General features: G+C 56.3%; 2 protein-coding genes across 3 annotated transcripts in view; both read right to left on the reverse strand.

Annotated features, from left to right (window-relative positions):
* Positions 1–8,514, reverse strand: part of PFKL (phosphofructokinase, liver type) — a 36,642-nt gene extending 28,128 nt beyond the window's left edge. The window contains exon 1 of one of the 2 annotated variants that reach the window (XM_080654316.1): positions 8,439–8,514. Coding sequence is in view for 1 of the 2 variants with exons in the window: in XM_080654315.1 (XP_080510441.1) it covers positions 49–133 (85 nt within the window). In the remaining variant the exon portion in view is untranslated. Of the gene's footprint in view, positions 1–48; positions 197–8,438 lie in introns of those variants that run through there. The other variant, XM_080654315.1, reaches the window with a different exon arrangement.
* AIRE (autoimmune regulator) lies at positions 5,046–16,229 on the reverse strand. The gene is made up of 14 exons (XM_080654317.1): positions 16,065–16,229; positions 15,313–15,487; positions 14,894–15,049; positions 14,463–14,537; positions 13,685–13,798; positions 12,495–12,637; positions 12,303–12,383; positions 11,296–11,411; positions 10,185–10,269; positions 9,461–9,643; positions 8,660–8,778; positions 8,435–8,541; positions 5,945–6,009; positions 5,046–5,377 (listed from the first exon to the last, which is right to left on the reverse strand). Exons 1-14 carry the CDS (start codon positions 16,212–16,214, stop codon positions 5,297–5,299), a joined length of 1,650 nt encoding a protein of 549 aa, XP_080510443.1. The 5' UTR covers positions 16,215–16,229; the 3' UTR covers positions 5,046–5,296.
* Positions 16,230–21,558: the final 5,329 nt, after the last annotated feature.

A 21,558-nucleotide genomic window follows, 5' to 3' on the forward strand; every position in this document is an offset into this window, starting at 1 on the left:
TGGACGCCCCCGCCCTCCGCCCCGCGCCAGGTCCCGCTCCCCGCCTACCTTGCGCGTCGCCGCCGCTGGTCAGCACCCCGATGGCCTTCCCGGCCCCGCACATCCGCAGCTTCTCCAGGTCCACGGTGGCCATGGCGGCGCCAAGACTGATAGCTCGCTCTCCGCCCTCGCCGCTTGTTCTCCCCGGTCCCGCCTCCGCCCCGTCCTGGCCCCGCCCCCGTGTGAGGTCACCGCTGCCCACGCCTGTGGAGCGGCCGAGGAAGGGGTTCAGCGCCCCCGCTCGGAATGTGTACACAGCTGTCCCCTTGATTTGCGCTGGGCACCTGAACCCCCCAACAACACACTAGCCAGAACCCCACTAGTGGGGATCTGCAACCTTGGAGAACCGCGGTCAACCGTTTTAAGTTTCTAAACCGGTTCCACCTCACCAAGGTATCCGTTTATTGAAGGTCTAGTCCATAATCATCCAGGTGCTGTTAAACCCAAACCCAACCTAGAGCTTTTCAAGGCGTTAGAAACAGCTTGACCTTAGCATAGCCAGACATACATACACACATATATTCTCTTTTTACATATGTTCTCCCTTCTCTCTATATACAGTGGGGCAAAAGTAGGTTTACAGTTGTTCGTATGGACAATAATACAATAATTAATAAAACATAATACAAGAATAAACTCTGTTTTGAGTACTCATAAGTGTAAACCTATTTTTGCCCAACCCTGTATATATTCTCTAAATATACACATACTTTTTCCTAATAAGTAGATCGACTAAGTATATACACCTCTGTTTCTATATGTATGTATGTAAATATAAATATATATGTACACACATACCTTTTCTTTATACATAGGTAGATAGACTACATACACCTCTATATATGTATGTGTATATACACACAGCCTATATGTGCATACATATATATTTAAATAAATATAATGTAATACTTATCTATGTTTACCCATCAGGCTTGTGCTGTCATTCTTATTGACTGGATAATACCCCAGTTTGTGGCTATAACATTATTTCTCAAAACGTTCCTTGAATACTGGACGTTTATTTCATTTTCAAAGTCTTATTCACTTATCCTGTCTGTGCTTGCCAGTGGTCCCTGTGCCCTGCTCCGGTCAGCCTGGGCTCTGCACTGTCAACAGAACATACCTGGCCCCGGGGACAAGGTGTGGATTGGAGGTGGAAAGTGAACAAGTAACTCCACAGCCCTAGCCGGTTTGGCTCAGTGGATAGAGCGTCAGCCTGTGGACTGAAGGGTCCTGTGTTCGATTCTGGTCAAGGGCACATACCTCAGTTGCAGGCTCCTCCCCTCTGGTGAAGGTTAAAAAATAAATGAAACTCCACAAAAGTTGAAAGTTGGGCCCAGCTGGTTTGGCTCAGTGGATAGAGCATCAGACTGCGGACTGAAGGGTCCCAGGTTCAATTCCGGTCAAGGGCACATGCTCAGGTTGCGGGCTCAATCCCCAGTTGGGTGCGTGCAAAAGGCAGCTGGTCAATGATTCTCTCTTATCATTGATGTTTCTATCTCTCTCTCCCTCACCCTTTCTCTCTGAAATCAATAAAAATATATATTTTTTAAAAAGTTGAAAGTTGGTCACAAAGGGACTGTGCCCTGCAGGGATGGCGAGGAGGCTGTGGCCAGAAGGCAGGAGGCTCCCTGGGACTGGGGAGCAGCTGCCGCGTCACTTAGGGAAGGGCTTCCTGTGTGGATGCATCTCTGTGGGGCTGAGGGGCTGCAGCTGGGCACACAGTGCATTGTGGGACCAGGTGATTATCCACCAGCTCGGAGTCAGGGTGCAGGTAGGCCGCTGGGGTGGAGCTGAGCAGCCTTTTCCACACTGAGCAGCCTGTGCCTGGGAGTCCTGGGAGAGCCCTGTCCCCTCAGGGGCTGCCACCAACCACCCAGAGGGGGCTCTCGGAGTCCTGGGGGAATTAACGATGTGCAGCCTCTCAAAACTGTCCTCGGAGCACCAAGTCAACTGTCACGTGCCGGGAGCTCCAGTTACAGGGCGGCGTGTGAGGCGTGCATTCAGCCCAGTTCAGGCAAAGAGCCGAGAGCCAGGCCTGCCAGCCGCCTTGAGCACAGCTGTGTCTGAAATACTGTCTTTTTCTGAGCCCCCTGGGCATGTCCACATGTACCAGGTTCTTCACCTGATTCTTAGCAATGACCTCACATCAGCCAGACCCTCTGAGTCTCCAAACGGGACCAGGTGCTGTGGGGCAGGGGCCCAGCACAAAATGCAATTCATAAACTGTTCATAAGGTCAAAAACAGGGACAGCTGAGCCTCCAACCTGTCAACCGGCCCTCACACTTTGAAGGCTGTCTCCTAAAGAGAAGCTGAATTTGAGGAAGTAACCCTGGGCCATCCATGGAAGCACGGAGCTCCCTGGGGACGGCCTCCATGGACTTGTGTTAGAGGGGTTCTGATGAAGCTGGGGTGTCCAGTGCCCTGAGACCCACCAGGGGAGACCCAATTGTGCCAGAGCCACACTGGGCTGAGCAGAGGGCCGGACCCAGCAACAGAGGATTTCACGGTGAGGCTGCACTGGGGGAGTGGGGACACGGATGGGCAGGGAGTCCGTGGCATCTGGGTGGCCCTGGTCAGCTCCCCAACATGCACCCCACTGCCACGATCCCCACTATGCCATTCCCACTGGCCTCTGCAAACTTCACCCAGCCTGGTTCACTCTGGGGGTGAGAGCAGGGCTCAGCAGTGCTGGGATCTCGGGTGGGCAGGGCCCTGTGAGTTGGGGAGGGCTCCCCACTCCACTCCCTCCTCCCCTGCTCTGGGTGAGTGAGCCTGTGCCTGCTGCGGCTGCTCCCTCCCAATCCTCCTGTCTGGGCCCATTAGGGGCAAAAATAGAATATTGGGGACTAGGTATGGTTATGGGAAATATTAATCATGCTTTGTTAACCATGACTGCATTGTGTTGGTTAAAGGAAGGACATTCTGACCTGGCTGGGAGTTGTACACCGCCCCCCTCCCCCCACCCCCACCCCCACCCTCTGATGTGGGAGACAACCTTGAACCTGCCAGTCAACTTTGGAATGTGGTCCATTCTCATTCAAGAGCTGCCTTTTATCATGGAAAGATTAATAATCTTATTGTCCAAACAGTGGAGTCCCACATTGCCTGCACACCCATGCCTGCAGTCCTTACTTTCCCATACCTACAATCCCTGCTTCCCCATGTAACCCTTGTCCTACCCCACATACCCAGCTGGCTTATGGGGGCTGCAGAGCAGGTTTTCGTGGGTGACCTGCTGCTCTCCATGCTGCCGGCAGTATTGGAATAAACACTCATATATGATTCAACCCTGTGTCCGCTTAATTGGCTCAAGTAGTGACAGGCAGCGCGGACCCATTGATCGTCTGGTTACGGTCCTTCCCTTTTCGGTGTCTCTCCTTGTCCAGGATCCAGCCTCCAAGCTGGGACACTCCTAGTGCATTCACGGCTCCTTCATCCGCTCCTGGCATTGCTGTCCCATCGCTACCTGCCTGACCAGACTGGAGCAGCACTTACCCCACGCCGGTGGGAGTCAGGACCCCTCCAGGGCTAAATAGACCCTAAACATGAGCTGTTCTAGGGGGGCCTGCCCCTCCCTCGCCCCACCCTGCAGGTGCTGCCTAAGGAGCCCGTGTCCAGGCCAGGAGGGGCTGTGTGAGCCAGCCAGACCCCAGAGAGGCTGAGGGCTGCGAGTCTTGACTGGGACCCCTATTCCTGCTGTCACTCCCTGCCTGGGCCTCCCTGGGTGGGAACAAAAGTCTTGTCCCAAGTCAGCCCAAGTCCCAGCTTTGCTGCCCACTCACAGGGAGGCCTGTGGCCGCTTCCCTTCCTCCCAGGCCTCTGACCCCCATCTGGGCCTTCTGTCATGGGTTCCTGCAGGTGAGGGAGCTATGACAGCCCTGCCATCCCCCTCCACCAACACTGTCCCAACAGCTGTGCCAGGCCCTGGGGACATGGCCAAGAACCAGGCAGGGCCCCAGGGCCCTCAGCTGCAGTTCTGGGAGACAGACACAGCTAGGAAGAAGCCGACCAATCCAGAAGCCGGCTTCAGACCGTGGCAGTTACCATGAGGAAAATAAGGGCAGATGGTGCTGGAAGCTCCATCAGGGAGCCCTCCGAAGCCACCTGGTCCTTTAGGGCCCCTGCTCTGAGGCTCCTGGAGCTCAGTCCGCACTCCTGCCCTGACCCCACTCTCCTCAGGGCTTCCTCCTAGAAACCTGGAGCCTGCTGTATTTGCCTGCCCCACTGACCTTCCCTGATATTCATTGACTGTGCGGCCTAAGGGTTGGGGTGGGGCTCTCACATGACTTGTTTATAGCTGGGTGTGACTGTCAAGTGTGCCCCAATCACACGACCTCCGATTTGTTGCACGGACACACTGGCCCCTCCACTAGCAGCCCTGCCTCTGTATCACAGCAGTTACCCCATGTGAGGCCACCTTCCTCTTGTATGTGGTCCATCCCTCCACTGGAATATCCCTCTGGGGCCCCACGGATGGAAAAATGCTCGGTGCATAGAAAATCTACAAGGAAGGGTTCTTGAATGATGGATGAATGATTGAATGAGTGAGTGAGTGAGTAACTGAATGCATGAGGTGGCATTGGAGCTGAGCTCTCAATGCTGAGAAAACAGGTTGCAAAGCATCAAGGGAAGGAAATCTGAGCAGAGGGAGCAGCCCTGCAAAGGCCCTGGGGTGGATGAGCTTGGCCCCTCAGAAACAGGCAAGCAGCAGCACGGTGGGGGCAGAGACAGAGGTGGGCGGGACCAGGCCAAACGTGGAACCTGGACTTTCCTCCCGGGCCAAAGGCAGCACCGGAGCGCTCCCGGCAGAGGGCAGAGTGGAGCCGCTCGCGTCTTCGTTTGATTCCTGCTCACCGGCATTTCTCCGTGAGTTTCCATCCAGCCAGCTCCACCTACACTTCAGGCACCAGAAACACAGGGGTTCGGACCCCCAAAATAAACACACCCCATCCACTGGAGAACATGTTAAAACCACACAGACGTGACTTTAATTGTAGTGCACATGATGCTTTGTGTTTACAAAGACGGGTTGTGTTTATAAGCGGCATTGACAATCCTTGGATCTTGTCAGTTTCTCTTGGCTAGAACCTGGACAGCTCCAGGGGCGAGGGAGCTCGTCCCTCTGTCCTCAGAGCAGAGTCACCGTGAGCACAAGCAAGTGGGCACTCACAGGTCCACTGATGCAGGGCTGAGAGGGTCCGATCTCACTCGGCCCCTTCCCCTCCCATGCTTCAAGGCTTGGGCCCTCCTGGATCAGGAGGGGAAAGTGGGCACCTCGGCCAGCGGGCGGGACATGCTCTGGATGGCCCACTGCAGGATGCCATCGAAGGAGTGCTGCAGGACAGAGCAGAACCAGGGCACTGGGACCCGGCCAGAACCTCCCAGGAAAGGTATGCCCGCCCCGCCCACATCTGGCCCCCTGGGATAGGGGAATGGCTGGAGGTGTTGACTTCCTGTCAAAAGAAGATGAGGCCCCTAAAAGCCACATTTTCTTCCCTGCAAACCTAGCTGCTCATCTTCAGGCAGAGCGGCCTGAGTCAGGAAGAGGAGGGAGAGAGCCACAAACAGCGGAGCTCCTGGGCCCCGACCCACCCTGGGAAAAGGCATGGCCTCCAAGTCAGGCTTTGATGGCCCGGTTGCTGGGGTTCTGCAACCCCCCATGTCTGGGCACCAGGACCTGCAAGCCAGCTAGAAGGGGGAGCAGCTCAGGGTCCCCTGGTTGTGTTTGTGTGCTCATGTGCATAGAGGGGTCAGGGCCATGCTGGAGCATGTTGCCCTGAGGTGCTTGGAGGGCCCAGAGCCGGGACTCCTTGCTCCTCCTGTGGCTGGGGTGCTGGCTGGCTTGTGGGTGGGGGTTAGGGGGAGCAGTAAGGACAAGGTAGAGGCCAGGTGATGTGTTACCTCGCTCAGGAGGGACTCTAGGTCATCCCTGTGCAGAACGGGCTCGTGACCAGTAGAATCGTCCCCTGCCTGAAACCCAGGAAAGGGAGGTCACCCCAATTTCCACATCCCAGTTAGGGACATCCCCATGGAAACAGAACTCCCTGCAGAGGCATCAGAGGCTGGGGGTGGGCGGCAGGTGCCAGGGCAGTGGAGGTGCTGCAGGTGCTGAGTGGGGGGGCGGAGTGGGGGCTGACGACTGATTTCTAACACTTAGCTCCTTCTGGAGGCAGTGGGCACAGGCAGGGTGGACGTGAGTCAGCTGGGGCTGCCTGCTCCAAGCCCCCAGATGCGCCTGCCTCCACACGCTGCGTGTGGCCCTCTGGGGAATGGGAGGTGACTTAGAGAACCCCATCACGGATGGAAAACTGAAGTCCAGAGAGGAAAGTGTCTGGTCTAAGGCCAGCCAACCATGCCCCTGGCAAAGGTGCCAGAGCAGGGCATGAGGTTCCGGCCAGGAGGGGAGAAGTCCATACTAAAGTGGAACCAAGTGAAAATGCCCGGTTTGTAGCTCCGAACAGGAAATGTCAGCATTCCATCTGGGTGGGTCTGATAAACACAGGCCCACAGCCCCAAGGTGTGCAGGAGCTTTCCGGAAATGGTCTGAGGCAAAGGGAGCTGCAACTTTTGACTCCAAAATGGCATGACATTTTGCATCACAATGAAAAGAAACCGGCCTTTGCTGTTAAGAGGAAAGAAACCAGGTCTCAATAAAGAGACCCACCCCCCCCAACCCCGCCAAGGCTGCCTGGAGGCAGTGAGCTGGCTTGGGCACACCCTGTGCAGATGGGTGGGGACCAGGCAGCTGTGAGCCCTGCCAGGTGGTCCCAAGAGTCCCTTCCTGGGCAGGGCCTGGACGCTGTATGGGCCTGGATGCGGGCAGGACCCCTGGGGCCCCCAAAGATTCCTCCAGGCCAGGGATGTGGTCAGGGAGGCCTCTGCATAGGGCACCTAGGGCAAGAGGCGCCACCCTCTGGGGGCTCCTGACTGGGGGACAACAGGACACCCCAGATTCTGAGGGAGCCCCAGACGACTGCTGCTCAGCTGCTGGGGCCTTGGCTGCATCTCCTCCTGGACAAATGAGCATGGAGAGAGTTACTTCTCCCCACGGACTCCTGGCTGCAGGATGGGGCTGGGAAGGGTCCCAACCCAGGGCTGCTGGAGGAGTGGGGTGTGCCTGGAAATGGGGTTCTATGGAAAGTTCCTCACAGGGCGATCTGATCATAAACTCCTACCTAACCCGGCAGGTTATAGTGGATAGTCAGAGGCATAGAACTTCTTTAGTAAAAGGCTTTTCTTTGCCTTAAACCAACCCCATCCATTGTTTCTATGCATCTAGTTAACAAGCCTTTGAAATGCCCCCCCCCCCCCCCCCCCGCCGTCAGACTTCTCCTTCTAAAGTGTGACCCCCTCTAGACAGCACACAGTCTTAACTATCCTGTATCCCATTCGGGCCTTGCTCTCTGCCACCTCCACCCAATCTTCCCTGTGGTCCCTCCTTAACCCCAGTGCAGAGAAGAAACTGCAAACTTTATTCTGTGGAGCATTTTTCTCATTCTGTTGAGATCTTGCTTCCAGGCTTATCCTGTTTTGAGCCAGATAAATTTTTATAAAGTCTCTACAGCCCTAGTTGAAAAGTTGAAAGTTGGGCCCAGCTGGTTTGGCTCAGTGGATAGAGCTTCGGCCTGTGGACTGAAGAGTCCAGGTTCAAGTCTGGTCAAGGGCACATGCCTGGGTTGTGGACTCGATCTGCCGTGTGGGGAGCGCTTTAAAAAATTTAAAAACGCTTTTAAAAAATGCTCTAGCCACGTCCGTGTGGCGCAGTGGTTGAACATCGACCTAAAAACCAGGAGGTCAGGGTTCGATTCCAGTCAGGGCACATGCGGGGGTTTCGGGCTCCACCCCCAGTGTGGAGTGTGCAGGAAGCAGCCAATCAGTGGTTCTCTCTTATCATTGATGTTTCTCTCTCCCTCTCCCTTCCTCTCTGAAATCAATAAAAATACGTTTTTTAAAAATGCTCAACAAGTTTGGACTTCCTTTGTGGAGGGGGGAGGTTGCACGGGTGGTTCATCCTACGTCATCGCGTGTGCATGCTCACCCCACCGTGGGGTCTCCTTTCCGCTCGCCCTTCACCCCATGCCGCCCCTCACCCCATGCCGCCCCTCACCCCATCCCACTGGGCACTCCCGGGCTGGGGGAAGGGCACGGGGGCCAGGGGAGCTCTGGGCACAGACGTGATCCAACCTGGGACCACTGCGTAGGCGGGCTTCCTTTTCAAATAGATTTAAATGACCAAAAAAGGTCTCTTGACGCAAAACCACTGCGTAGAAATAAGGAACACGTGTTGAGGGGTGTGATGAAAACCCGCGAAATTGGCGCCAGAGCTTCTCCTCCGGATGCTCTTCCTTCACCTCTCAACCCCGCGGGGCCCCCTCCCCCCACGGGGGGCACTAACCTTGGCAGGCCCGGGAGCCGGGCGGGCAGGGCTCGGGGCGGGCGCCCCCTCCCCGGGGGCCGGGCCGGGGTCTCCGGAGCAGGATCTGCAGCGCAGGACGGCTCTGCGCAGAGCGGAGGACAGGCTGAGGGCTGCCCGGGCTTCGCCGGGGGTTGTGGGGTGTAGGAGGGACCCTCGCGGAGCCGCTGGGTGCGCCCCCACCCCCGGGCCATCGCACTCACCCTGGCCGGGCGCCGGCGGGGAAGTGGCAGAGCCAGTGGAAGGCGGCGGCGCAGTGCGCGCACCGCAGCGCGTCCGTGCCGTCCCCGCACACTCCGCACCGCGCGCCAGACGCCGGGCCCTGCGGGGCGGACGGCGCCGTGACGGTGGCCGGGAAGGGCGCGCTACCGATCCTGCACCCCCCTATCCCAGGGACCCCGCCGGGGCTGGACCACGGTGGGGGGCGCGCGCAGGGAGGCGTGGTCTGGGGTCCCAGCCCCTGAGGGAGGGTTCCTTGCACCTTTGGGCTGCAGCCCGGAAAAACCAGGCGCCCCCACCTCGCTCCTCCTTGGTGGGCCTGGGCCCCCTTCCGGGCCGGTCAAGGGGTCTCCGAAATGGCAGTCTCCAAGAGAGGCATGAAGAGCTGGGGTACATGGGGACTCCCCAGAATGCCATCCCAGCCCCTTGTGTTGCCCAGCCTCTTTTAGGGCTGGGTGCTTCAGGAACAATAAGGATGCCTTGGCCCTGAAGGAATCCCTCCGGGAATCCTCTCCCCTAGCCGCTCCAGAGCCCCACCCCCGTTCTGGGTGCTCTCACACAGCACCCACCCTCTATGCCTCCTTCCAGCTTCTTCCCACCTGCCCTCCCCATGGTCAATCTGGCTGCTCCTAGCGAAGTTCCCGCCCCCCGCCCCCCAGCCCTGACCCCTAAACCCCTTAGACTCCTGCCCACTTTCCCCTCCACTTTCCCCTGTGAATCACTGTCCTGCCAGCCCTGAGCACCCTCAAGGCAACACCAGACCCCAGGGCCCTCCCCCCGCTCACCTGCTGCCCCTCAGGGCCCATGCTGAGTAGGGGGCGGAGGGTGGAGGGGTCCAGGATGGGCAGGGGGGCCCCCGAAGGTGGGTTCAGCAGGTGCTTGTATGCAACAGCAGTGTCCATACCAGCGGGGGGCTCCCTGAGCGGTCCCTTCACCTCCTCTCCTGAGGACCCCAGTCCCAGAATGACCTGGAACCAGGGGCCCAGGGCTCAGAGGGTCTGCAGGGTCCTGCCCAGCACCACCCAGGGAGTTAGTGACTGCTGGGAACTGGGGCTGGTGTGGAAGGAATGCCACGTGGCTCAGAAAGGCCGGGGTGCAGTCCCAGCTCTGTGGCCCTCTACCCTTTGCCCTTTCTCCATCTAAAGATGGGGTGCCCAAAGGCATCAGGGACTGTCGAGGTAAACACCCCATCTACATCCAGGCCTGTGTCATATCCTTCATGACTTTGCTGCATCAGACACTAAAATTTTGGGGTGAACATTATCAGTGGTCAAAGCACATCCCTTGTGTTGGGCTGACATAGCCAAGGCACCCCAGTTCAAGCACTGAGAAACGGGGCCACTGTAAGGGCAGCAGCCCAGTAGCTGGCACCCCTCAGGCCCTGCTATAGAAAGTTGAATGGATGTGGCCAGGCCAGGGTGGGGGCACATGGTTCAACGGCTGGGCAGGCCCAACCCCAGGAGTGGGCAGCGGGCAGGGACTCCAGGAGGTCAGAGGGCCTGTGCTTACCGGGGTCTCTGCAGATGGCTCCTTGGCCCCAGGCGGGTCTGGCTGGGCTCTTCCCTGGAGGCAGCTGGAGCACCTCCAAGTACCACTGCTCATTTTGTCACCGGCCAGAGGCATGCAGAGCAAGGCAGAGGCTTGGAAGCTTCCCAAACCCAAAACTCAGGGAGGCCTGAGGGCTCCGCCAAGTCACCCTTCCCTTTTACAGATGGGGAAACCAAGGCAGGAAGGGGGCAGAGCCACAGTGGAAGGGCCCGCCCAGCCAGTCATCAGGAGAGCCAACGATGCCCAATATTTGCCTCTGGTGGGATGGACTTCACCAACAAGATCAGTGTCCCCATGGTACTTCTCGAATGAGCCCCAAGATGCCCAACACCCACACCTGCAGCTGCCTGTGCCTGTTGTCAGGGGCTTGGCCTGCAGGTGGGGCCTCCCGGGGCTGGTGTTTATACCCTGGACCCACCACATGGTTAAGGGCAGGAAGGAAGAGAATGGAAGAATGATGGACAGTCAGTGTCCGGGGTGGGGGAGCTGGACAGTGACCTGGGCCGAGCCCCCTTGTTTTAATGCAGAGGCATCTGAAGCTCAGAGAGATGTGACCCAGTCAAGGTCACACAGCGAGCAGGGGCAGAGCCGGGGCTACAACTCCAGCTAGGCCCTCCCTGCAGACCACCATGACCTGTGATCACGGGTGGTAGAGGGCAAGGCTCTCCTGCAGCCCTTGGGGTGCAGCTTTTTGGCCCGACTTCATCTGGGGGTGGAGGGGTCAGCTGCTTGTGGGAGTTTGCCCGGGAGTGTGGAGTGAGATGGGACAGGCTGGCCACTCTTTGCTCCTGGCATCCATTCTGCTTCACCACCCTCAGGGCCCTGCTGGCCAGGCTGGATGCTGGCCAGGCTGGGGACAGTGTGAGGGAGGTGGCATGGGAGCAGCCCAGGCCCCAGCCCCACTGCCCAGTGACCTGAGCCAAGGCCACCCTGAAGGTGGGCCTCACTCCCCACCCGTGGAACCGAGAGACGTCTGGGAGGCCTCCCACTCAGGGTCAGTGGGTGGAGGTGGCTGTGAAGCCAGGTGGGGGGTGGACGGGTGCTGCGGAGGTGACCAGCATGCCAGGCTCACCTGGGGATCTCCTGGAGCGGTGGGGACAGGCAGGCCAGGTGGAAGGCTCGGGGGCAGCCGTCACAGCAGATGAGCTCCCCACCGTCCCGGCACACGGCACACTCATCCTCGTTCTTCTGACCAGAAAGAGACCACATCCTCTGGTGGACAGGGGGTGCGCCCAGCCTCCCCCAGAACGGCTGCACTGCAGGTTCCCCAGGGGCACCCCGGGCCTGCTCCCCGGGCCTGCCCACGACCCCTTCCATCTCTGAGACTCTAGTCCCTGCACACCCGCCAAGTCCATCTCTCTTGGGAAGAACCTTTAGAAAGTGGGTTTCTCCCAGGCACCTGTGCTCCAGGTGGTCCTAGGCTGCACGCCCACCCCCATGCTGCCCCTTCCTCACAGGGCAAGGTGGTGTTCCTGTTCGCCCCGGGCACCTGCTGTTCCCTCTACCTGAGGCCTCCAGGCTGCATGTGCCCTTGCCTGCATGTACCCATGATGCCCTCCTGGATGCCATCTCCTCCAAAAGCCCCCTGAACTGCCAGGCTGGCAGCCATGCACAGCAGTGAGCACACTCATTGTAACAATCCTCCCAGACCTGCCAGCCAAGAGCGGGCATGGGTCCTGCTGGATCCTGGGCCCAGACAGGGCCTGGTGTGGAGGGGCTGGGATCTGGGACTAGTTCTGCCTCAGTAAGAAACGCTGCCGGGAGCCCAAAGATGTGCTTGGCCCTCCGGTTCCTGGCTCCCAGTAGGGGCAACCACCATCCATGGGCCAGTTTTGAGGCGAGGGACAGCTGGCATCTGGACCAAATGTTTTTAAAAGCCCGGAAGGACTCACTTTCTCTGACTTATTTGAATGTTTACAATTGTGTGTTATCAGAAAAAAAGATACTACTGAAAAAAAGAGCTCCCCCCTGCGAACAGGGGCGTAAGTCTGTCCTGCAGTCACTGAGTGAGTGCCCTGGACAAGTGGCAAGCCCTGGCATCATGGGGATGAGGGCACACCCCCCACGTCTGGGAGTTACCTGGTGGAGCTGGGGCTCACTGGGGAGGGGAAGCGGGGCTGGGACCCTGTCCTGCTGGCCTGCTCTCGAATCCTCTCCAGCCTGCCAGGGAGAGACAGGGTCACCAACAGGGGAGACAGTCAGGGCAGGGAGCCCCCACAGCCACTGTGTTTACTGGAGGTGGGGACCAAGTGGCTGTCGGGCAGCGCTTACAGGGGCAGCAACCTGGGGGCCCTTTGCTCGGACGAGGGTTTTCAGGCCGCTGCCGCTGCGGGCTTTGCTCTTCCCCCAGCCAGCGTCTTCAAACTTGCTGGGCGTGTAAACACCGCCAACCTGGATGCACTTCTGGGTGCCACCTGGGAGGAGATGCTGACTGGCCCGGCTGCCTGCCCAGGTGGCCCAGCTCAGCTGCATGCAGGCCCAGGCCAGTGGCCAGCAGGTGGTGGCAGAGAGGCCGGGAGCCCTGCAGCTGGATGCTCCTTCTCCCCCACCCGCCCCACTCAGGGGGGGTCTCTGTTGGGAACTGTATTGTGTGTCCCCCAAACCCATGTCCACCTGGAATGTGGGTATGGGACCTTATTTGGAAGTAGGGTCTTCGCAGATGTAATTAGTTAAAATGGGCTTGCACTGGATCCTGTGTCCAGTGACTGGTGTCCTTGTGAGAAGAGGAGAGGACACAGAGAGACGGGGAGGAGGCCTCATGACAACGGAGGCGGAGGCTGGAATGACTAGACGCCAAGCCAGGGAACCAGGGAACCAGGGAACGAGGATCTGGGAGAGGCAGGACGGCTTTCTGGAGCTGCGGCAGCCGGCTTTGCAGACACCGAGAGTTTGGAATTTCTGTTGCTTTACGCCACCCAGTTAGTGGTAATGTGGCATAACAGCCCTGAGAAACTACTGCAGGGTCCTTGGGTCCTCCCCGGTGAGAGACCGGGGCCTCCAGCAGCTCCGAGGGGCCAGCTGGGCCTGGCTGTCCTCTGTGTCCTCAGCTGCTGCCCAGCACAGCGGATGGAGTAAGGAGGTGCAGAGAAGGGGTGCTGCAGGCTGTCCTGCAAGAGAGCAGCCCCTCCCCGGAGGTCTGAGCCGCACAGGCCTCCCACAGACCTCAGACTTGTAAGCTGAGGACGTTCAAGGACGTGAGCCCGTGATCCTGAAGAGGCCCATCCGAGTGGAGGGAGGTGATCTAAGGTGTGGCCCTGGACCGCTGGCCTCGCAGAAGTTCCCCGGCCTGCTTGTTCAGGGGTTCCCCCCCTTCCCCCATCTCGGGGAGCCCTCGTGCCTCCCACCCTTCCAAAGCCAGAACCACTCGGGGGACGCTAGCTGCCTTGTCCACGGTCCTGTCTGCTTTGGGGCCACTGGAGAGTTAAGGGGGGACGTGGATCTCAGGGGCCAGCACCATCTACCTGACTCAAACACCTGCTGGATGAGGATGCCCTCCACAGCCCCGCAGGCTCCTGGGACATCCCCAGATGACACAGCCACGGCTCTCTGGACCGAAGCGGACATAGTCTGAATTCCTGGGGAAGGGAGCACCAGGTGGGGTCACCCATTGGGAAGATGGCCCCTGAGCACCTCCTCCATGCGGGCAGTGGGGAGCAAGAGGCACCCGGGCGGCAGAATCCTTCTCTCCTTCCGCTCAGGGCAGGCCTTGGAGGGGGCCCAGCCCCTCCACACACACACAGCCATGTGTCAGAGCAGAGACTGTGTGTGTGTGTGTGTGTGTGTGTGTGTGTGTGCGCGCGCGCCAACTGGACATGGCAGGCAAGCAGGAATGATCAGGTTCCCCCCGGAACATGGCCCTGGGTTGTGCTGGGAGGAAGGCATCAGGTGACCACAGAGGGTCTCTGGGGCCCTGTGTCTTGGGGCAGATGGGGACAGAAAAAGGCCAGGCTGAATCCAGCCAAAGGACCAAGGAGGGTTCTCTGGAAGAAGCAGAGGAGAGCTGCCCTGCAGGATGGGCACAGGAGGGGTAGCCCAAGGCGTGCCCTCTTTTCTGGATGTGGCTTTGGGGTGAGATGCCATGATTCCAGGTCCCAGGACGGGTCCTAGAGGACAGCTCCCTCCCCAGTCCACCTGCTGGACCCCCACACCCTGGCCCAGGAGCAGGACAGCCCCCTCCCCAGTCCACCTGCTGGACCCCCACACCCTGGCCCGGGAGCAGGGGGCCTTGGGCCTGCTCACCATTGCCCAGCGGGAGGCACTGTGGCTCTGCGGTGCTCTCCTGCTTCTTCAGGTGCTTGGCCTTCACCTGGGAGCCTGTGGGGGGAGCTGCGGCAGCCGGCCCTGCTCTCCACTCAGGGGCCGGTGGGCGGGCAGCGTGGAGAGCTCCGGTGAGAGGGGGTGGTCTTCCGGCTCCCGCGGGTCCCCTGGCTTTACAGGGCTCTGGTGTTCACATCAGTGAAAAGGACGTGCCACCCGCCTGCCTACTTCATGGGCACTGGGCCACCTCCACTGTCCACCGCACCTAGAGGGACCCCCGCTGCCCCCCAGGCTGGCTTCTGCTGGTCAGGTGGGACAGATGCTCCCAGAGCAGCTGGGGGGGGGGTGTGGGGGGACTGGGGTGCCGGCCTCTCAGGAGATCTATGGCCAGAACTGCTCTTCGAACTGCGTACCTGGGCTGGAGGTGTGCCTGGGGGACAGGGCTGCTGGCGGGGCAGTCCGAGGCTCCTCCAGGGCCTTCCTCTTGGTGGGGGGTCTGGGCAGCGGCGCTGGGGCCTTGGGGCCGGCCGGGGGCTTCCTCCCCTTCCGGGGCTGGCTGAGGTCCACATCTGCAGGGCATGGGCAGAGGCAGGGCCAGGCCTCAAGCCCAGAACTGACCTCTGGGCACGGTGGGCGAGGCCTGGGCCTTTGCCTCCTAGAGCTCAGGGTTGTCCTGGGTGATGTCCGGAGTCTCCCTAACACCTCCCCCCCCCTCACCCCCGCTTCTTGCCACTTACAGTCCCACTGGGGCTCAGCGACACGACTCCAGGCACCTCAGCCCCTAGCCAGGGAGGCTGGCCCGCGGGGACCCCGGCCCCCCGCCAGGCCCCACCTTTGGGGAAGCTGTCCAGGACGGGCTGCAGCCGGGCGTATCTCTCCAGGTTGTAGTCTTTGAAGAGGACCCTCCAGAAGTCCAGGATGACGGTGGCGTCTTGGGTCAGGAGCCAGGAGAGGAGCGCGTGGAAGGCCTGCGGGCAGCCCTCCTTCTCCTTCAGACGCAGTGTCTCCTGAAGCGAGAGCAAGTGGTGGGCGCCCTTCTGTGCTTCCCCAGTCCCCCCTCCTCCCGCCTCCACTGTGGGACTAGAGGGCGGATGCCAACCCAGAGGAATCTGCGGGAGACCTGGGCACCAGGTCATTCCCTGGCTTGGGGCAGGCTTGAGGATGGCATGGGATGCTGGTGTGAGGGGGGGCTACTTGGCCGTCATCTTAGGGGACCGTGCCCCTGGCTTGGACATAGGCTTGGGGAGGGTTGGGAGGGGATTGGGGATCTGCGTTGGGGGCACATCTGGAATTTGCCCTGGAGACCGCCCCCCAGGCTGGTGGCTGGGGCTTGGAGAGGGCTAGGGCATGGGGGGCAGGGGCCAACCTCTAACTGGTCCTGGGGGCTGTCCATCTGGCTCGTGGGCGGGGCGTGGGGGATGGTTGGGGGCCTTGAGAGTGGCGCTTAGAAGCGGGAGGGGCCGGGTGGATCCATCTGCGACTCCCCCACCGCCCCCGCCCCCGCCCCCGCCCCCGCCGCGCTTACCGGCTCCTGGGCGGGGCTTGGGAAGTCTAGGGGTGTGTGGGGTCGGAGTTAGGGCTCACCTGGAACTTGTCCTCCGGGACCACGTCGTGGTCGGCCAGCGCGTGCAGCAGCGGGAAGGCGCTGTCCACGGCCACGGCGATCTCGGTGCGGTGCAGCCTCAGGAGGCGGCGCAGCGCCGCGTCCCCGCCGCCGCGGGCCTCGCCTGCCATCCTGTCGTCCGGGCGCGCGGACCTGGGGGCCCCCTCTCCCCGTCTGGGGTCCCGCGGCCACAGGGTGGCGCCGGGCTTGTGGGACGTCTGGGCCGTGTCTGCCTCCTGCTCTCCCAGCCTCGCCGGACACCTGGGCGGGCACCTCCCTCCGAGGGCCTGAGCGCTTCGGCGGCCGGGCCCCTGTTATACCCACCGACTCCCCCAGGAAAGAGCAAAGGCGTGCTGCCCCGAAGCCAATCAGGGCCCGGAGCTTCCAGGGGGGCAGGCCTGGAAACTTCCCTGTAACTAAGAGCGCCCCGCCAGCCCCGCCAGCCCCGCTCTGCACCTGCCCGCAGTCTGTTGGCCTTTCTTTTCTTTGCAAAGGAAGCTTCTAGATCAGCGCTCCCAGTCCCCAGTCCCCAGTCCCCAGTCCCCAGTCCCCTCACTCACGTGGGCCCCTGTTCTCAGGAAAGCAAAGCCACTCATGTCACATCTAATGGCACTGCCAGGCCAGCACGCAGGGGTGCCCGGAACTGAGGCTTTCGGGGTGACCCTTTGAGCAGTGCCTCCAGTAGTTCAGCACCCCTCTCGTTTGAGCATCCTCCTCCTCCAAGGTCACCCCACCCCAACTGGCTGAGGGACCCTTAGCCATAACACAATGGTCCAGGGGAATTAAAAAATGTCCTCACTTCACTTTTTTAAAGCCATGAACCCCTTGCAGGTGCACCTGTGCCCTCCAGCCAAGCCTCCCTCATGCGGGCGTCACCCAGCCACTTGGTTGGAGATTAGCAAAGAGACTCTTGTAGAATTCTGGACTTTCCACCACGTGGGGGTTTCCCTGACAACCCCTTCCTGCAGGTGACCTGGAGCTGCCTGGAAGAGTGAGCGCGGCCTGTGTGACCCACAGAGGGGAGAGGAACCTGGAGCCAGGGACTGGGTCACTGCCTTAGTGGCGCTGAGCCTCAGTTTCTCCATGAGGCACTGGGTGCAGCGACATGCCTGCTGCTTGGTAGGCTACCTCTAGGCCTCTGTTCTCCCCTGCAAGTTACTCAGTAAGTTAGCATAGAGCTACCATATGACCCAGCAATTCCACTCCCAACTGTACACCCCCAAAGAATTGAAAGCATGTAAAAACATGTATATGCATGTTCACAGCAGCACTATCACAACAGCCAAAAGGGTGTGTGTGTGTGTGTTTGTGTGTGTGTGTGTGTGTGTGTGTGTGTGTAGGGGGGAAACAACCCAAATGTCCATCTATAGGAGAATGGATAAGTAAAATGTGTCCAGCCATGCAATAGAATATATTCAGCCAAAAAAGAGATGAAATTCTAATACATGCTACAACATGGGTGAACCCTGAAACATTATGCTAAATGAAATAAGTCAGACATAAAAGGTAACCTATTATATGATTCCATTCATATGAAATGCCCAGAAGAGGCAAATCCATAGAGAGAGAAAGCCGATTATTGGTTTCCAGCAGCTGGCGGGGGGTGGGGGGGGGGGAGAGGGGGGCTGCTTAATAAGAATGGGGTTTCCATTGGGGTGATGAAAACATTTGGAAATAGTAGTGATGGTTGCACAACATTGTGGTGTACCAATTGTTACTGAATTTTAAACTTTCTAATGGTCAAAATGGCAAATTTTATGTTATGCATATATTACCACAATAAAATTAATTTAAGAAATCAGCTCTTAAATTAATTAGTTCTTAAATTCTACTTCTTTTTTAAAAAAATAGTTTATTGATTTTTAGAGAGAGAGGAAGGGAGAAGAGAGAAACATCGATATGAGAGCTAAACATTGATTGGCTGCCTCCTGCACCCCCCCACCCCCACTGGGGATAAGCCCAAAACACAGGCATGTGCCCTGACCAAGAATTGAACCAGCCATCCATCAGTCCACCTCCTCCTTCTACCAGGTCAGCATCCAGCATGGAGCTTTTCCATCCAGCCTTGGCCCTCAGTGGCCTCTCCACTACCAGGCCCTTCACCCAGAGCCCAGGGGCCAGGCAATAGGGTACTGGGAGGACACCCATCTCTCCATCACCATGTGGTTCAGTCAGCACCAGGATTGTAGCAGGAGCGCCCACTGCCAAAGGGGTTAAAAACAAAACAAGCCACAAATAGTTGGCACCCAGAAAAGCCTGGAGCAGAAACACAGGACACTGAACAAGGACCAGAATCACAGAGCAGCTGGGGTCTGGCTGGGGCTTGCCCAGAGCCAGCGCACCCAGTGGGCAGCTTCAGACCATGTCCAAGTGTCACTACCCACCCTCCTCTACAAATGACACACTCAAGGGGTGGACTCAGAGGGCACCAGAGCCCCACTGAAGTAAGTCCTGCTCTGTGGTGTGGGCCCCTACACAGCTGATCCTCCACAGTGGTTGGTGGTCACAGCCAGTCCTTGCAGCTGATTAGCCTACGGGTAAGTCCCTCTCATTGATATGCCAACAGCAATCAAGTTTCAATTACAAAAGGAGAGTGTACACAGTCCACATGGGGGTGGAGTGTGTGTGTGCACATTGAGGGCCCAGCTTGGGTGATTAGAAAGGCTGTGCCACTGGACCCTACAGAACACCTATTACATTAGGCCACTCTACCAAGCCTGGGAGACCTACCAGCTCTACCTAATACACAGAAACAAACACAGGGAGGCTGTCAAAAGGAGGAAAGAAAGAAATATGTCCCAAATGAAAGAAGAGAATAAAACTCTAGAAAACTAACTAAACAAAATGGAGCAAGCAATCTACGAGATGCAGAGTTCAAACACTGGTTATAAGGATGCTCACTGAACTTAGTGAGAACCTCAACAGCATAAAAAGGATCAGTTAGAAATAAAAGATACACTAACTGAAATGAAGCATAATCTACAGGGAATCAACAGTCGAGTAGATGAAGCTGAGAACCAAATCAGCAATTTGGAATATAAGGAAGCAAAAAACAACAAACAAACAAACAAAAACACTCAATCAGAACAGCAAAAAAGAATAAAAAATATAAAAATAAAAGAAAACAAGAATTGTGTAAAGAGCCTCTGGGACAACTTCAAGTGTATCAATATTTGCATCATGGGGGTGCTGGAAGAAGAGAGAGAGCGCAAGAAATTGAAAACCTATTTGAAAAAAAATGACAGAAAAATTCCCTAACTGGTGAAAGAAATAGATATACAAGTCTAGGAAGCACAGAGTCCCAAACGAGATGAACTCAAAGAGGCCCACACCAAGACACATCCTACTTTAAATGCAAAAAGTTAAAGACAAAGAGAGCATCTTAAAAGCAGCAACAGAAAAGCAGTTAGTTACCTACAAGGGAGCTCCCATCAGACTGTCAGCTGATTTCTCAACAGAAACCTTGCAGGTCAGAAGGGAGTGACACAAAATATTCAAAATGATGAAAAGCAAGGAACTACAAACTAGATTACTCTACCCAGCAAAGCTATCATTTAGAATCAAAGGACAGATAAAGACCTTCCCAGCAAGGAAAAACTAAAGGAGATCATTACTACCAAACCAATATCATAAAATGTTAGAGGGTAGAAGAAGAGGAAGGGAAGAAGATGACGAAATATGAATATTAAAATGGCAATACATACATATCTATCAAAAATTGAATCTAAAAAGCAAAACACATAAACAAGCAGAGAAGAAACAGACTCATCGAGAGCGTTTTGACAGTTGCCAGATGGCAGGGGGGTTGGGGGGGGGTAAGTGTAAAAGCTGAAGGGATTAAGAAATACAAATTGGTGGTTACAGAATAGTCATGGGGATGTTAAAGTACAGCACAGGGAATATAGTCAATAATATTGTAATAACTATGCATGGTGCCAGGTGGATGTGAGATTTATCAGAATGACCACTTAGTTATGTACATCATGTCTAATCACTAGGGTGTACACCTGAAACTAATATAATAATGTATGTCAACTGTAATTGAAAAATTAAAAACAATTCAAAAAAGTTGATTAAGAAAAAAGAAACCTGCAAAACTTATTCTCCAGAGCATTTGGGCTATTGCTCACTGGCATATGTCCTCAGTTTGGCTCAAATAAACTCCTACAAAAAAAAAAAAAAATTCTCTTCCCTCCACTTTTAAAAAATAGTGAATTAACTTGACTATATATTCTAAATAATTTGTATATATTATATAATACATTAAGTACAGTATGTATTTAATATGTATTATATAAATATAGTATATATTAAATATATTTATGGGTTGAAAGAGTTAATCCTATGTAATAAAAGGCTAATATGCAAATCAACCAAACTTCAGAATGATCGATCACTATGACGTGCACTGACCACCAGGGGGCAGATGCTCAATGCATGAGCTGCCCCTCCCACAGGGGTTGCACAGCTCAGCCAGAAGCCCTGAGCCAGGCTCACTGCTGGTGAGCACAGAGGCAGTGGCAGGAGCCTCTTCCCGCTCCGTGGCAGTCAGACATCCCCTGAGGTCTGGACTGCGAGAGGGTGCAGGCCGGGCTGAAGGACCCCCACCCCCGAGTGCATGATTTTTGTGCACCGGGCCTTTAGTGTTGTTATAAACATCCATACTATCCAAAACAATCTTCAGGTTCAATGCAACCTCTGTCAAAATTCCAATGACATTTTTCACAGAAATAGGAAAAACCATCCTAAAATTTGTATGGAACCACAAAAAACCCCAAATAGCCACAGCAATCTTAAGAAAGAAGAACAAAGCTGGAGGCATCATACTCCCTCATTTTAAACTACATTACAAAGCTTTGGTAGTTAAAACAGTGTGATATTGGCATAAAAACAGACACAGATTAGTGGAACAGAATAGAGAACCCAGAAATGAACAAACACATATATGAAACAAAATAAGTGAGAGAAGATATTTACAAATAATATATGTGATAAGAAGCTAATGCCCAAAATATATAAAGAACTCATGGGGGAACTCCAATTAAAAATAAGCAGAAAATGTAAATAGACATTTTTCCAAAGAAGCCATACAGATGGCCAACAGGCACATGAAAAGATGCTCAGCATCACTCATCATCAGGGAAATGCAATCAAAACCACAATGAGTTATCATCTCACACCTATCAGAATGGCTATCACCCCAAAAAGTCAGGAAATAAGTATTGGCAAGGATGTGGAGAAAAGCGAACCTTCATGCACTGTTGCTGAGAATATAAATTGGTGCAGTCACTGTGGACAATGGTATGGAGATTCCTCAAACACTAAAATAGAATTAACATATGACCCAGCATTCCACTTCTGGATAATTATCCAAAGAAAACAAAAGCACTAATGGGAAAAGATATCTGCACCCCCATATTCATTGCAGCATTATTTACAGTATCCAAGAGATGGAAACAACCTAAGTGTCCGCAG

This window comes from Plecotus auritus, assembly GCF_963455305.1.
Source record: "Plecotus auritus genome assembly, chromosome: 2".
NCBI classification, from domain to species: Eukaryota; Metazoa; Chordata; class Mammalia; order Chiroptera; family Vespertilionidae; genus Plecotus; species Plecotus auritus.